This window comes from Acyrthosiphon pisum, chromosome A1, assembly GCF_005508785.2.
Source record: "Acyrthosiphon pisum isolate AL4f chromosome A1, pea_aphid_22Mar2018_4r6ur, whole genome shotgun sequence".
NCBI lineage: Eukaryota > Metazoa > Arthropoda > Insecta > Hemiptera > Aphididae > Acyrthosiphon > Acyrthosiphon pisum.
In genome coordinates, this window is record NC_042494.1 from 72,864,648 (window position 1) to 72,881,344 (window position 16,697).

Below are 16,697 nucleotides of genomic sequence, written 5' to 3' on the forward strand. Positions count from 1 at the left end.
ATAAAATCCGTATATATATTAACACCTAGGTGTACCTATGATGTAGCTTATATAAATTATATATAAACTCAATTATAATTTGGTTGTCACGTTTTGTTTTTCAGGCCGAGATATGGAGCGTTTTCATTGCTATCCTGAGGAAATCCGTTAGAAATCTGCAAGCGTGCACCGACGTCGGACTAATTGAGCTGGTCGTAAACAGACTAGCGCGTGCCGACACCGTCGTAGCAGGTAATAATAATGTTCAATGATAAATAACGCAAATATTGATGTCTCAGTGAGTAGCTATATAATAACATATATATATATATATATATATAGTACCTAGGTACAAGACGTGTTGTCGTTTGGTTCGCAATATAAACAGTATATTTTATTGACGGCCGATCGTGTGCCTTTATTGCTCGTCAAGCTTTAAAAAAATATATTTAGTATTGTAATATGCGCTTATTTTTTTTTTATATAGCGGAGTTTTCGATTTATGAATATTACATATTTTGTCTGTTTTTATTTTTATATAACTTTTTTATATATATGATCGTATAATGTATATTATAAAATATCCCTTTAACAAAATAATCCGTTTTCAAATAATGGTTGTTTTAAATAATACAAATTTAACATCGAGGCGAATATACGATTTAACATTTTAGTTCAAAGTGGGCAATAATATTATCTCTTCGAATCCAATACAAAAAAGATGTATATAATAATATATAGGACGATAGGTAACGTAAATTATGAATATTTTAAAATTTTTGCTTTTTAATTTGTAAATTGTAATTTCCCCTCAGTAATTCACAAAAAATAACGAATCATTACGGTTATGTCTTCGGTATTGATTTTGAAATAATGTATTCTCGTTCCCTGCAGGACCTCAAATCGACGAAAAACCATTTGTATTTAAGATAAGAACATTGTCGCCAGCACTCCGTTTGTTAGTACAATATTATATTTCTGAATAATATTAAAAACTCCAAATTTTACAAAGGGCTTTCCGAGTGTAAACTTAATGAATGATTCGCCAGAAGCATAATGCACTCGTTACGTATGCCGCCGAACGAATGACAATACATTTTGAATAATATTTTACTCATTACGCCAAAACCGTTATTATTTCACATATCGGCACAACGAGTTTATATTTTTTGCACGGAAAAAACAATAATCTTTTTCAGTATAAACGACGTTCTAGAATTGCCAAATATTTTCGTTTTTCAATTACAGGTACACATTTTCCTAAACTTTATAGGTCCCTACATTAGTTCTCGGATGTGCTTTTATGAAACGATTATGATAACATTTTGATGTGTAAACGTAATAAACAAATATAACCGTCGACGTGCGCGTGGCTACGCGTTATTGGTATATATGTATTTATTTTATTTAGTCGAATTATCAAATTTCGTCCAAATTAGAAAAATAACATCAATCGAATCCACGCCCCGTACTCTAAATATAATATTTATTCCTTTAGCCTTCATAAATATTTATTTAACGTTTGTGTTTATCCATCGATTTTTCCACGTTTTAACAGCGTTATTAAATCAAACAAGAGACGAAGCCATGAAGGTGAAACGCGGTACGCGTATCGGTACCGATTCGTATATGAATACCTACCGTTTTTCGTTGTATGTATACCATGGTACCAGCATTTTTTCAAAACGCTGAGCAAACATTTTTTTTTTCACGTTTACAGTTGTTTAATTGTTATGCATAATATTATATTATTCGTAATAGCAATATCCGTAAATCGCTCACACGACATATCTCCGTCGTGTATTTTGTCATAATGTATATAGTCAATCAATCAATCGTCTAATTATAATATGTATGTATGTCATCCTACGAGTCGCGTCAAAGCTGTTATTGTCTTACGGGGATTCCGGTTTAATGCTCGCTGCGTCTTATAATATATGTAGGCCGTAGGGGGTTAGGTACACACGATGTACTGTACAGTTTTGGCGCGCGTGCATATACTGCATTATAATAATGTTGTGTACAACAATAATCCACTCAGTCGAATGTGTATAATGTACCTTAATATGTAATATTAAGGTACCTGTGACGGATATCGTTTGTTCGCCTCGATCGTCCGATTTGAAATAATATAATAATATAATTACTTTGATATACAAGTATAATATAATATAGTATATCTAGATATGCGCTTACGGGTATTTAGGACGTATATAGTACCTACCTATTATGCATAATATGTAATAGTGTACGCGTCAACGGTTCTCAAACTTTAGAAGTACGTGGACCCCGATAAAAAAACTGTCAAATCGTGAACCCCTTTTCCAATTTTCTTTCAAATAATACCTTGTTTTTTTTTTTTATATTACGTTTACATTTTCAACAATAGATCTCATGTTTATAAAGATTACAGAGAAAACATACCTTATAGGTACACAAGAAAAAAAGTTGCAATTACTCGAGTATAAAATAATCGCATAAACCTACTTTTGAATTTATACCCAAGAATTTCCTTATTGCACAGGTATTTATAAAATTGTTATGACGTCTCCATGGCTGAGACCACTGATTACTGATAGCGCCGTGGACTCCCGGCGGAGTGGGGACCCCAAGTGGACCGAGGACCACAGCTTAAGAACTACTGGGTCACTAAACACGATTTGTAAATTGTCCCATTAGCCAACTCCACTGCAGGGTTTCACGACTCGACCCGACTCGGTAGCCACCAGTCATCGACCACCAATAACCTCTGATTTCCAAATTATCACATCCTACCCATAGTAATAATATATCAAAACGTTTTTTTCAGTTCACTTAAACAAACCTCTAATTTTAGTTAGCGACGCGTGAATCTATATAATGAATGAACGATGAAAGAAATTTTTTATTTAATCTCGTGGAAATAACCGTCGTGCAATGAAAAATATGTCTTCAAGGCCATTACATGTCTTTTTACCCTTACTATAAGATTTGTAAACGTAAAAATAGAAGGAAAAAAGTGTGTATCAAAAATTGTTTTTTATATTTATTTAATCAAATGCGTGATTTTAACAATGGGCATTGAAAGTACAAAATATATGACCAAATATGGATTTTCATAGGAATTTGGATTCTTTTCTTTATTATGAGTTACCTATTTTCATTTTACTATTGTAAAATAATATAATGAATATCAAGCAAATCGCAATAATTATAACTATTATTAATCATAAAAAAAGAAATATCAGCCCATCAGTTTTTCATTAACTTGTTACTTACTTTCGGCAATACTATATAATATTATGTTTTAAGTTCTGTTTTCAGGATATAGATGTTTAAGTGTATAAGCTGTATCTTTTTCGCCGGTCATCGTGCTTCCACGTTACTTTAAGGAAATTTAAATTCAATTCATTAATTTATATCGATTTTAAATGTAGGAATTATAATTATGCCCTAGAATAAAAAAGTTATTGCAATAAATACAAACGTATATTATGCACCCATTATAGTAATCCCGACGAAATGTCTCTTATTCATATACGTCCCAGCAACACCACCGTTCGTATTCGTTCATATTATTATTTTTCCATTCTCACGGCGACGATTTCATTTGGAATTTGTAACAGCCAACTCAATAACTGTGCGTATTCCGTGTACATATAATATAATCTTTTTATAATAATCTTATCTTGTAATCTGATCGTCTGCAGCTGTAGTGAGATACAACGATCGTGTAACTTCCGAATGACTGACCGAATGAGGTCATATTCCTGCAACATATTTGTATTGTCGACACGATAGTCCACAGGTACCTATTTAAAAAAAAAAACAATCCTTAAGAACCCTTTAATGGATGGTTATAATATTAGTTTGTATTGTAGCGTACCGTCTTCTCGTTCGTACTTCGACATCGCGCGTCTATGGTGCATGCACTTAATATCATGTGGAATTCGGTATGGATGTGGTACATTTGCTAATAGCTCTATGTCGTGCATTCTATAGCGTCCGTTCTATGACGTCGCACATCCGTGCTGGTATACAAATGAATGTTTGTTTGTTTGTTTTGTTTGTTTGTTCGTTCTCTATGGACACAAAAACTACTGGACCGTTTTCGCTAAAAGTTATGTCAATAGATTCATCGAGACTCGAGGTGGGTTTGTATGACTTAGTTTTTCAACCCACGTATAGGTTACTATAGGATGGCACACACATCGTATTTTGTATCAGGTCATGAAAATCGAATATATAAAGGCAGGGATGTCATTGGTGGATAATAAAATAGTTGATATGATTGGATAAAAATTTTCTGTATTGAATTATATTTTGTCATTTAGGCTAAATGAGTTACTATCTATACGTTTGAATTTAAAATCCAGTAAAGATGACTGCTATTATTTGATGGAGGCAAAGTGTTTGGTTGATGTAGGTACCTATATAATAATGTACTAATATTATACTAAAATATTATATATATCTATATTATACTAAAAATTATTCAATCGATGTTGACGAAAACCAATAATTGAGAATATTTCAACTAAAGCAAAACGGGTAACGATAGATAGTTATTTGAATTACAAAAATAATTTTAACAGTTTAATAATATTTTCTTAAATTTAACAAATGCCTACAAAAATATTAAAACTAGTTAAATATTTTGAAATCGTCATTATGTATAGAAGATATTTATTTAAATCAGAATATAGTTGAATGTTTCAAGTTTTTACAATTAATAATTTTTTTAAGTATTACAAAATAACAAAAAAATCTGTAAAAAACGGTCGTCAAAATTTAAACTTCAAAGTTCATAGAAAATATATAAGTGAATATTTTTTTAGATTCTATGTTATTTTATATTGATTTACGGTAAAAAACCATAATCAATTTTGTTAAAAACTGAAACTGCCTATGAATATTGCCGTTTCTTTAAATTTTTTTTTTTATAAAATGTTTCCTAATTTTAAAAAGTACTGAGAATTTTATTGCTTTTACCTTTTACGAATCAATTTTTATCAGAAACTATCAACAAAGTTGAAGCATTTTAACTGTTTAGAAATGTGATATCTGATACATAATGATAATATACCTAACACATATATTACTTAATATAACATACACTTTGTCTTACAATTGAATCTCAAGTATTCTACCGATTGGAGAAATTATAGTGAATCCTTTCCTTAAGGACATGGACTGCTCAGTAGCAACTATTCTCCAGGAGATAATAGCTTTTCTTTACATACAGCAAATTGATTACGGATTATCACACCCTCATTTGTGCCTAGTGTGTTAAATTCACTATCGACAGCTACGACAACTGCCAATATATTCTGTGGTACACAGACTAAGGATCCATATGCCCTCGGTCAACATCGAAGACTCGGATACGCACATTACCGCTAGGTTTGGCTGGAGTAAACAGTTATCTAGATAAACGTAGCATTCTTTCAGCTTATTACTTTTTGTGCCTGCTCTATTTTTTAATCGTTAGGTTTTTAACGTTAGGTTAGGTACTAGTATATACTAGCGACTAGCGTATAGTTTATACTAGATGATACTCTGACACACGTCTCTCTAACTTCCATACAGGTAAAAATTGATAAGCAACAACTGATAATTATCATAATAATTTTTTATGAAAATCAGTTACTAATTCTAACATTCACCGGTAACTCAGTGACTGTATATTTTAAATATTCATTCAACATTTTGACATTCACCAAAAACAGCAGGAAATGTCAACATCATTCACATTAACATATATGATAAATCAATAATAATATACTTTGAGGAGAATGATCACCATAAAGTGATAGAACCAAACGTATAATATTTATTGTTTATTAAAGAAAGGTTATATTGTCGTTGACTCGTTTGACCACTATTATAGTGGTTTGTGTACACTATATAATATATATGTATCATTAGTTATATCATTAGTTGTAATGGACGCTCCCGTGATAATACTTGACTATAAGGTATACTACAAAGTACTATACGGTGACCTTGATGTTTTACATCTAATTTATCACTACAATTACCCTTGTGTAGTTTAACGTCCCAAGTAAGGGCTTAAAACACTTTTTTGTTAAATTGAATATTAATAACGAACAAACAACAACACACTTTAGATTTATGTCATTCAAAATTTATTTTAACCTGGAGTGCTTTGGGAAAATTAGGACAAATTAACAAGAAACCAACGTATACTTTTTATACGTTCTTTAGTTTTGACTAGAATATATTAATTAGGATAGTAATAACAATAATATTTCATTAAAACCAAATAATATTTGACATTAAGTGGCTTTTTAACGTAATTTATATATTTTAATGGCCCCTTCATGTAGTTATGCGTCCATACTTAATTGATCTATTTTTAGAAGAAATAATATATGTTTATATTAAATTATACAATGTCACTTATATACTTACTGATTAACTGTTTAAGAAAATTAAATACATAGTTTTGAAACTTATCAATCTTGTCAAACTATCTGATAATTATTTAACAATACATGGTACACATGATTTTTATCATGTTTTTAATGGATATTGTAAATTTTCCGCTTTCTAAGCTCAATGTAAACCTATATTTATTTTATAGTTTGGATTGACATATGTTTAATGAATTATGATACTTCACGATTGTATTGCAGCACATTAATTATGTATATAAATCATTACATTTATCGTTATCATAGCAATTTCAAATTATTAAAGAAATAATAGGTATAGGTAATTATTTTTTATAAACATTTTAAAAAAGTTCAAATTTTGACAAAGTCACGAAAATTTGCAAATGATTGTATACCTACCTAGTTAGTCAAAAATTTGGAAAATGTTCAAGAAATTATTTATATAGCTATGGATTGAAAATTTAAAACAGGGTTTTACATAACTAGTCCATACTATAACCATAAAATCTAAATAAAATAGATAATTTCGTTTTTTTTTATAAATATTTAAGTTTAAATATAGATGAAATTAGATATTTAAACGAAGAATAACGACTACAGCTGTTTTTTAGTAGTTTAAAAATATTATCCGTGGGTAGGTACTTAAATCATTTAAAGGATATATAGCTATTATAATTCATAATATACACAATTACATTTTCAATACATTAGGATTAGTTTTATGTTATTGTCTGTTATTTATACCACGAACCTATTTTACACGGTTCTACGGTAAGGTAATATTTTTAAAAAGTTAATAACAATAATATATTATTAGGTATTTATTATGAAATACCTAAAACATTTATAATATAATAAATGCAATGTTTTTGGCAAAAGTAAAATTAACCTACCGTAATAATAATAGTAAAATAAATTAGTTTAATAGCAATATCAAAAAACATAATATGTTTTTTGATATTATCAAGAAATAATATATTTGATATATTGTTTTTCGTATGCAATGGCGTATATCATATTGAATTAAAATCGAACACACCCATAACAGTGACCCACTCTAAATACTGTATATCACTAAGTATAAAGTGGTGCCCAATTGTTCGCCGTTTTGTTGTCGGGTCAATGTATAGCTTATGTTTTTAAATAAAAGCTCGATAAATACATTTTACTTTAATAACTGCATTAAAAAATGTGTAAAGCTAGGTTATGTTTAATGTTAACTATAGGTACCTATTTTGTTTTACATTTTTTAATGTCGAGAAATTAATAAGTCAATACAAAATGATAGATATTGCTCTTGTATTTCACACTTCCTATAATAATTTTTAGATTTTTTTATAATTTATCTGTTGTTTTGTATTAGGTACTATAAAATGTTAACTCGTTATTTTTTATAAATAATTATTATATTTATTTTGATTTTTAAATATTTTCTAATCGTTTGTTTACTTATATGTTTTCAGATCTTCTGATTGATATGCTTGGAGTTCTTGCTAGTTTCAGTATAACTGTAAAAGAGTTAAAACTACTACTGGGTTCAATGAAAGCTATTAATGGAAAATGGGTAAATACAAACATGAACAATAACTATAAATGTTTGATATATATTTGAATATAATATAATATTAATAGGTTTAGTATTATTTTTAGTTTAAGTGTATATTAATCAAACTGATTTATTCATAATATTTTATTTATTTCTAAGTAATTTATTTGATATGAATAAACTACTTTAAGAAATATGTACAGGTGTTATAATTGTTATAATATTATAGTGACATAAACATTTTGAAAATTAATTTGATTATGTTTCATATTTGTAGATTAATATTCTCACAATTTAATCGTTGGTAGTTGTTTAATATATTTCTCGAAATTTATCTATATTATAAGTATTTTACAGTATATTATTTTGGATTTAACGCATTTGAAGTAAAGTGTAATTTCAAAAGGAGGATCTTAATAGTATTAAGCTTTAATTGAAGATTGTATATTACAAACGCTTTGACTTTTTATATAGATATTTTGCCAACCTTTCTGTCTTGTCATTTATTTAAAATATCACCCTAATCGGCTTAGCTGTTTCCCATATATTTGCAATATTGCGTGCTTTGGATACTGTCCCTTTTTGAACTATACCAAAGGCTTTTCCTAACTAAATTTTAAGTATGTTTATAATTTAGGATTTGGGTCAATTTTTAATCGGGTCATTTTTCTCTTCTTGCTTTACGTTTTATATATTCTTTGAGTTATTGAACCATTATGTAATATGATACCAATTTTTAGTTTCATACATATTTTACTTCGCATATATATGAAAATATTTACATATTTTAACATTTGTATGCATAGTTATAGGTATGTTTTAAAAATGCAATTTATTATATAGGTATAGAAAAAAAAATAATAATACATAGGTAGGTTATATTACATATTTTACTTTTTTTTTTACATTTTAATTTCAAATTTTTTCATCCACAAACAGTTGAATAATATGGTAGCGTACGCATTTTAGGAAGTATGAATTTAAAATAAATAAAACATTGAATTGCTAAAAAAAACATTCAATTGATATATAATATTGGTAAGAAACCTCTACGCGCAGTCACTATAAAGCTGTTTCTAAAATATACCCTTATTTTTTCTATTATTTTGGCTGACGTGTGTAGCAGTAACATCTATCATAATTCATAACGTACCAATATAATTTTATCGTTTAGTCTGCTCCTAAGTAAACAACCGTGACCGATATCTGTCAAACTCCAGTTTTTCTTGTGTGTTATACAATACAATTTTTTTTAAATTAAAAAAAAAGATATATACATAATGCATTATGTTGCGTTGTAGGTATATACTTTAATATTGTTAAGTTATTCTGAGAATTTGATGTTTTAATAAATCCACCCAGATCAATACAGTTATTAATTTTCATCAATTATTTTATATTGTAGAGTACCTACCTACATAATCAATTTAAAACACACTCGGTTTATTTTTATTATTATAGCCCTATAACTATTTTTTCAATATTAATAATTAATTTTATCCCGACCCTCCCACCCTACATTAATTATTATTAAAACAAAAAAATCCGTATTCAGTGTTATGTCTATATAATATTGTTTTCACATTATGTTTTAGTGTGTTGGTATACACAACGTCCGATCAATATTTATTATTTTTTAATTTTTAATTTTTAGATAATATTACAAACGTTATTATTTCTCATAACCTAGATACGTGCCTTGATATATTTACAATTTGCAATTTGTCTGTACAGAAACTGCCATGTAAAAAATATGTTTTTTTGTGATTGTTGTAATCGTGTTAAATAATTTTTTTGATTTTGATTCAACGTTAATTTTATCTTTAATATAGTTAAGGATATTTGCGTCATTATACATAAGGATACACTTTGATTGGTACAATATACCTATACAATTTTCTAGTATCTATTTTAATTTTTCAAAAAGTTTCTTATCCCGAGCACCATTTAAGGATCACTTTTTTTGTCGTTAATATAATAACACTTAATCGTTAAATTATAAAGCCCCTTTCTTAGTTCTTTAATCTTCTATAAACATTTATAATCTCATAAATTAAAACTACCATCATCATCTTTACTATCTTGCGGAATGGGGATCATGAATCATGACACAGTTGTCTCTTAAAATATCTTCGGGATTTTATCCATTTTGGTGGTAGATATCTTATATAGGTGGTAGTTGTTGTGTTCACATTCCTAACCTTAATTAATACTTAAAATTCTCTATTCTCTCCACACGTACAATTTTAATGTTTGCGCATCATCACTATGTATGTGATGCATTTTTTCTATCAGCTTAATAGGTACCGCCTATGCGTAGTTACATCCACCTAAAAATTATCGTTGGAATATAGTTTTTCCCACATGGTTACAATAAGTGATATTTGTGCCATATAGTTAAAAATGTGTCTCCTCTCAATAATTGTAAATGTTCTATCATCTACGTGTCTTACAAACGTATACGGTAAACCTATAATATTTTTTTTAATATTTACAATACGCAATGTATGTCATTGGAATAATTGGTTTGTTGTACCTATATTTGTTCGGTAAATACACACCTTATTTACACGTTGCCTTTTTTTAAATAAATAAACATAAAAAGGAATGTAAAAAATGTCCATTGATGTTACAACTTACGAGTTATGTATATACTTAGTACACAGTTTTTCTTTTATTTATCGCACATTACCATATTGACATTTCTTTTTTACTATGACTCCACTATCTTCAATACATTATTAGATATTAATTATTATTGTTAGATACCTATAATACCTTTTATTATTAATAAAATATCATAGTATATAGTTACGAACAATTCCATAATCTATTGTGCCTAAGCACAGTGCGCAACTCACGTAGGTATTTGTTCTTCGACCTTATGTTAAATTTTAATCCGATTATTTCCATTTGTATATTATTAATTCGTGCTGATAAACGTAAATTAAACGTTCGTAGTAGGTTCAGAAAGAGCATAGAGGACTTAGTTTCAAACGCAACTAGTGCGCACTCGGTCGGGTCCTCACCGTATGATTCTCCCAGATTACCTGTATAATATAATATAATGTGTGCATACAATATACATATACGAGACAGCACGGCGACGACATGAAATGAAAACTTCATTAACTTGTGGTCTAACGGGTGAACTACGGGGTGTTACTGTAATCGGAGGGTAGAAGACGAGAGAAAACGATATTGGTGCTTGTCTGTATAATATGTACACTGAAACATATTAGATATACAGAGTGATTCACCATGCATGCTCACCTCCATTTTTCTTCAATAATGCAGTTCAAAATCTGATTTTTAAAATGTTTACCTATAGTTAGGACAGGTAGGTTAAGACTTAAGACCATGTTTTCAAATTCTTGAGATTTTTTTTACTACTCAAAATTTGCGTGGAGGTACAACCTTTTTTTTCAAATAAAAACCTCTTTTATACTGTAAATTTACTTATTTATTAATTTTAAATTGGTGTGTCAAAATCAAAACTTGAACGAGTAGTTTTTGAGAACCATTTTTAACAACTGTTAATAAAAATAAGTAATTGTTTGTTAGAATTTTGGATTGGGTACCTACATCAACATTTTCAAAAAATTATCTACTAAATAATTTACAGTAAATAAAAAGGGGGGTTCTCATTTGAAAAAAAACAGGCGTCGGGACACTTTTTAAGTAACTAAAAAGAATCTCAAGAATTATCAAAGGTACATATATTTAAAAATTCCAAAAAAAAAAACAGAATTTAAATAAATGCACTATTAAAATGAAAAAACGGGGGTGAGTATGCTCGTCCAATCACCCTGTAAATAAACTACATATATATATTTGTATAATAGCACGATCGTAGGTATTCATCGCATACAGCATCAGTCATTGAGTTTTATTGAGATTCCTGTGGCATCAGACTATTGAATGTATACCTCACGTAACCTTTAATATACACTTGGTTCAAGCATGTGTGTGTGTGAATGTTTTGAGTGTTTGTATTCGATCGACCCAAATGACTGTTGCAATTTTTCATCTGGGGCGTTACAATATATATATATATACTTAATACTTAAATCCGTCGTTTGGAAATGGGGCTATCTCGTTTTTACGTCTGATTTGACGTTCCGAATAAACGTACATTACATAATAGAGCTAGAGATATCGATATTGGCGTGTAATTTTAGCGTAGCGCTTTCTGGTGTCTGTTTGTTTTGTATCGGACATGAGGCATCGTGTTATTCCAGCACAATATAAAATTGCACTCCAAATTTATTGAACGTTCTATGCGCCGGGCGCACACCTAATAACTTTTGCATAAAACCACGTTTAAAGTTATACAGGTATAGATTATTAGGTAGTATAATATTATTTCAACATATTTTGTACATACCGATACCTTTTTTATAAAAAAATATAATTTTGTTAGGTAAGTAAATGTTTAATGTAATAATAGTTCATTAATACTGTCACCTATATTTTTCAAATATTTTTTGAATATATGTCATTATTTTTCAAAAACTAAATATGAATAGTGTAGGTGGATATATAATATTTTTCTGTATAATATCAGAATAATATCGATGACATTTATATTTTTGACATTTGATATAGTATATAATATTATTCATTCCAAATCTTTTTAACTGCTTATTATTCGAAAATTTATATTTAACATATTATATTGAATATACTACCTTTATTTAATTAATCGTTTTAGTTATTACCTATTCATATTTTCCGTATACATATTATTTTACTGTTATTTTACCGACCACTGTTTGTCGAACTTCCTTTGGCCATCTCGCCCACATGCTTGACCATTACTGCCGTGGTATTTGCAGAATTAAGTTCCTACCACCACCATCACGAAACTACTTAATGCTTATTCATAGACAAGTTTTATAATTTTTGGTATTCAAAATATTTTATATCACTTTATAGAAATTAATTTAAATCTGAAATATGAGCGCACTGTATAGGTATATAGGTAGTTGAAGATAGTAGTCCAAAAATTGCATGTAGATTTTCAACCTGAACGTCCATTGAAAATAAGATATAATTTGATACACATTGAAAATTTGATCGATTTTTAATTTTTAGAAACTAAAACTTTGTTCTAAGCTCAAAAACGTAAGAAATTCGTTTTCCTGTAATATTTTTAATGTAAAATTTAGGTGTAAATGTTTGGAATTAGAATTAATAAACTAAATTCAACATAAGGTAATGCAAATAGGTTTTTTAAAAGTGATTTAATCAATTTAAATATATTTATACAAATGTTTTATATATGAGCAACTCGAAATTAAACATAATATCCATTAAATATAATAGAATTAAGTGGATGTAAAAACATACGTAATAACTATTTATATCTAAATATTGTACAAGATCTTATACTCACCATATGTCATAAATAAATTATACTTTTAATGATAAAAAAAAATATAGGTATCGGTATGAATATTACGGATATAACGTGTCAACAACCCTTATCAAACTGATGGAAATATATTTTTGATTATTTATTATTATGGATAAAAAGAGTATCCGAGTGGTACGCTTGTACTATATACTTATATCATTATTATTTACTAAATTATATATTTATATTATGCACTTATGAGCACGTACAATATGAGTTGTATTAAAATATTAAAAATTCATCATTGAATTCAGTTACATTTTAGTTCTGTATCGTTTAATGTCGTTTACGGTTGTCTATTATATAAATCACTTATAATAAGTTTCGCTAGTTGAAAATTGTTTTGCGCACAAAGTCAATGATATATATTATTTTGCTCCAATGGGTATAGAGTAGTTGGTTTAGGTAGTTCTTATATTAACTGCAATTACTTGATTGCATCGTCAATGTATTCTCATCACATAAATATTGTAAAAACGATGAGTTCATTCATATAATATAGTAATATGGGAGGTATCCATCTAGTTATGTTTTTTTTTTCAGGGTTTTCGTTATATTATATACTACTGCGTATTCCACTCATATATTATTGTTCTTGCTCCTTATTATTATATATATATAGTTTCTCTACAAACGAAATATCGTTTGAAATAAATAATAATTTATGTTTATTACTTAGGTAGCTCACTATTATAAATTGTGTTTACAAATTAAATTAACCGCCGTAAATCATATTTATAATGTAATAAAAACTATTCGTTACATCAATATGCAATATGGTGGGTTTGCACTATACAATGTACTAAAACATATTAGTTGTATTAAATTATTATTATTTGAAATACGAGGAAGTAATTATTACACATCAATATTTTATGTTCATAACCTATGCTTATTGGCAGTCATTAAAATTCTACGCGTATCAAAAATATTTACGGTGTTCGCAATATGAACACTGCAGTTCATCTAATATTTTTATAAAATTACAACTTATGCAATATTATAACATAGGTAACTATCGGTACTACTGTGTAAATACTTTTCTAACTAGAAATAATTAGTGAATATGCCATTAAATATCATTTTGAAAAAGTACGTCAAGTATATAAATTATATTTTGTGGATCTATTGTGCTTCGTGTTATAAATCAAACGCGTGTCTCAGCGATTGTTTTAAAGGACTTTACACCACAATTTATTGTTTCTGTATATCCCACTTGCTAGTGTAATATATACGTTTTGTATTTTCAAAACTATAAGTTTTTGGTTATAAACGTTAGAACGTATAACGTATAAAACATTAAGAAAAAAAATTTGATTTATGTAGGTACCTAATATTCTGTCTTACCTATATATTATAACATAATAATATGTTTGTATAATAGTTATTATTATATACCAACGTTATATTTATTAGAAATGTAATCATAAGTTTATAAGTTCGATAAAATAATAATAGCTTTTGTCAGTTTAGGGATATAAATGTTATTAATGTATCTATATTGAAAGTAGAATATTTAGAATATTCCGTAGAATATTTCAAACGGAATTAAATTATTTTTGTATGAAATTATCTATTTGGTGTGTGCCGCTTTTTGATGGTGAGTTACTTTACTTATAATTTTTCGTAAATATTTACATTGAAAAATTGAATTAATTTTATATCCAAAATTGTTTTGGTTTGTCTGTTTCACTAAAAAATATCTTATACCTAACGGAAATATTGTCGTATATATAATGTCCTATACACTAAACAGTATACTTGTCATAAATATAAATATTAAAAAAATAATTCTAGTTGGCTCCCTTTTAAAATATTATAGTTTTTTTTTTTAGTTTCTAACTATTGTTATTAATTTCTTCTTTATTAGGTAGTATCTATCAGTTTTTTTTAAAAATAATTAAAATCACAAATAGGTACCTACCGTCTTCAGTTATTTTATAGACGCACAATATTAAAATATACTCCCCTATATGGCCCCTACTACTTATATTTTATAAAGAATATTATTGCTAAATTTGGTTGTCCGGCCCAGTCTCTACTTTCTATAAAATTCTCCCAATGCACATATTATATATTATATAAATACATTTAAAAAAAATTAAAAAAATTAAAAAAATTATGTTATGTTATATAATATAAACTTTATATAAAAATGTGAAAAACGGCCTTAGCTGCTGAAGTTTTAGATCAATTTATATATTAAAAAAAAAAAACTATTATAATATAGTATTAGATAGGAGGTATTAAAAAGCATTATATTGCTCTACTTATTATTGTTAATCGTCCATTCTATAATAATTATTTACTATATATTTTGGCCCGATGACATTATTGTTCACCTGTGCCGGCAAAGTCATTAATAAAAATAAGCAAACTACGTCTCGGGGAAATAAATTCGAATTTCTCGTGACCCGCGTCACCTCAGAACCACCTAGATTTTACAAATGCATGAGGAGGATGTATAGTGTATACGATATAACTATCTGCGGAGAAAAAGACGTAATTGATGATTTCCCTTGTGTGTTCACAGCCAAAACACTCCACCAAACTCTTGAACGTTTTGCGACAGATGCCGCAAAGGAATGGACCGGACGTCTTCTTCAGTTTTCCAGGAAAAAAGGGATCGGTAAGCCTCAACTAACCACGCCACGTTTATAATATGTTCGACGTCGTCTCGATTATTTTTTTGTAACTCATTCGTTTTTTATTTCCTAGGCCATTGTTCTACCACCGTTAGCGAAATGGCCATACGAAAACGGTTTTACGTTTTGTACGTGGTTTCGACTGGATCCCATAAATTCGGTGAACATTGAACGCGAAAAGCCGTATCTATACTGGTAATATGATTGAAAACTATGTGGTTTGCTACCTATATTACCTACCTGTTTCCTAAAAGAATCGTCGTTGTTTTTTTTTTTTATTTAATTATTATTTTTTTCCAATACGAAAGTCTCATTATATACTTCTCGCTACATTTTCAGTTTCAAAACGAGTAAAGGTGTCGGGTATTCAGCGCATTTCGTGGGAAACTGTTTGGTGTTGACCTCCATGAAGATTAAAGGCAAAGGTTTCCAACACTGCGTAAAATATGAATTTCAACCCCGGAAGGTAAAATTGTGTTTCTCTGTTGAGCCCGAACCATAATCGTCGTCCTACGGGAAAATTTATAATTAATATTATACATCCGTCTGTGTGTGTTAATTTATATTGCAGTGGTATATGATAGCCATTGTGTACATTTACAACAGATGGACGAAAAGCGAAATCAAATGCGTGGTGAACGGTCAACTGGCATCGAGTACAGAAATGGCCTGGTTCGTGTCGGCCAACGAGGTACGTTTATCATTACCTA

General features: G+C 28.5%; 1 protein-coding gene across 5 annotated transcripts in view; it reads left to right on the top strand.

Annotated features, from left to right (window-relative positions):
* Nucleotides 1–16,697, top strand: part of LOC100163425 (neurobeachin) — a 171,270-nt gene that overhangs the window by 55,293 nt on the left and 99,280 nt on the right. For all 5 annotated transcript variants that reach the window (XM_029487466.1, XM_029487465.1, XM_029487467.1 and 2 more), the window contains exons 3-8: nucleotides 105–231; nucleotides 7,841–7,941; nucleotides 15,876–15,971; nucleotides 16,061–16,182; nucleotides 16,327–16,453; nucleotides 16,559–16,678. In XM_029487466.1, coding sequence (XP_029343326.1) covers nucleotides 105–231; nucleotides 7,841–7,941; nucleotides 15,876–15,971; nucleotides 16,061–16,182; nucleotides 16,327–16,453; nucleotides 16,559–16,678 — 693 coding nt within the window. The remainder of the gene's footprint in view (nucleotides 1–104; nucleotides 232–7,840; nucleotides 7,942–15,875; nucleotides 15,972–16,060; nucleotides 16,183–16,326; nucleotides 16,454–16,558; nucleotides 16,679–16,697) is intronic.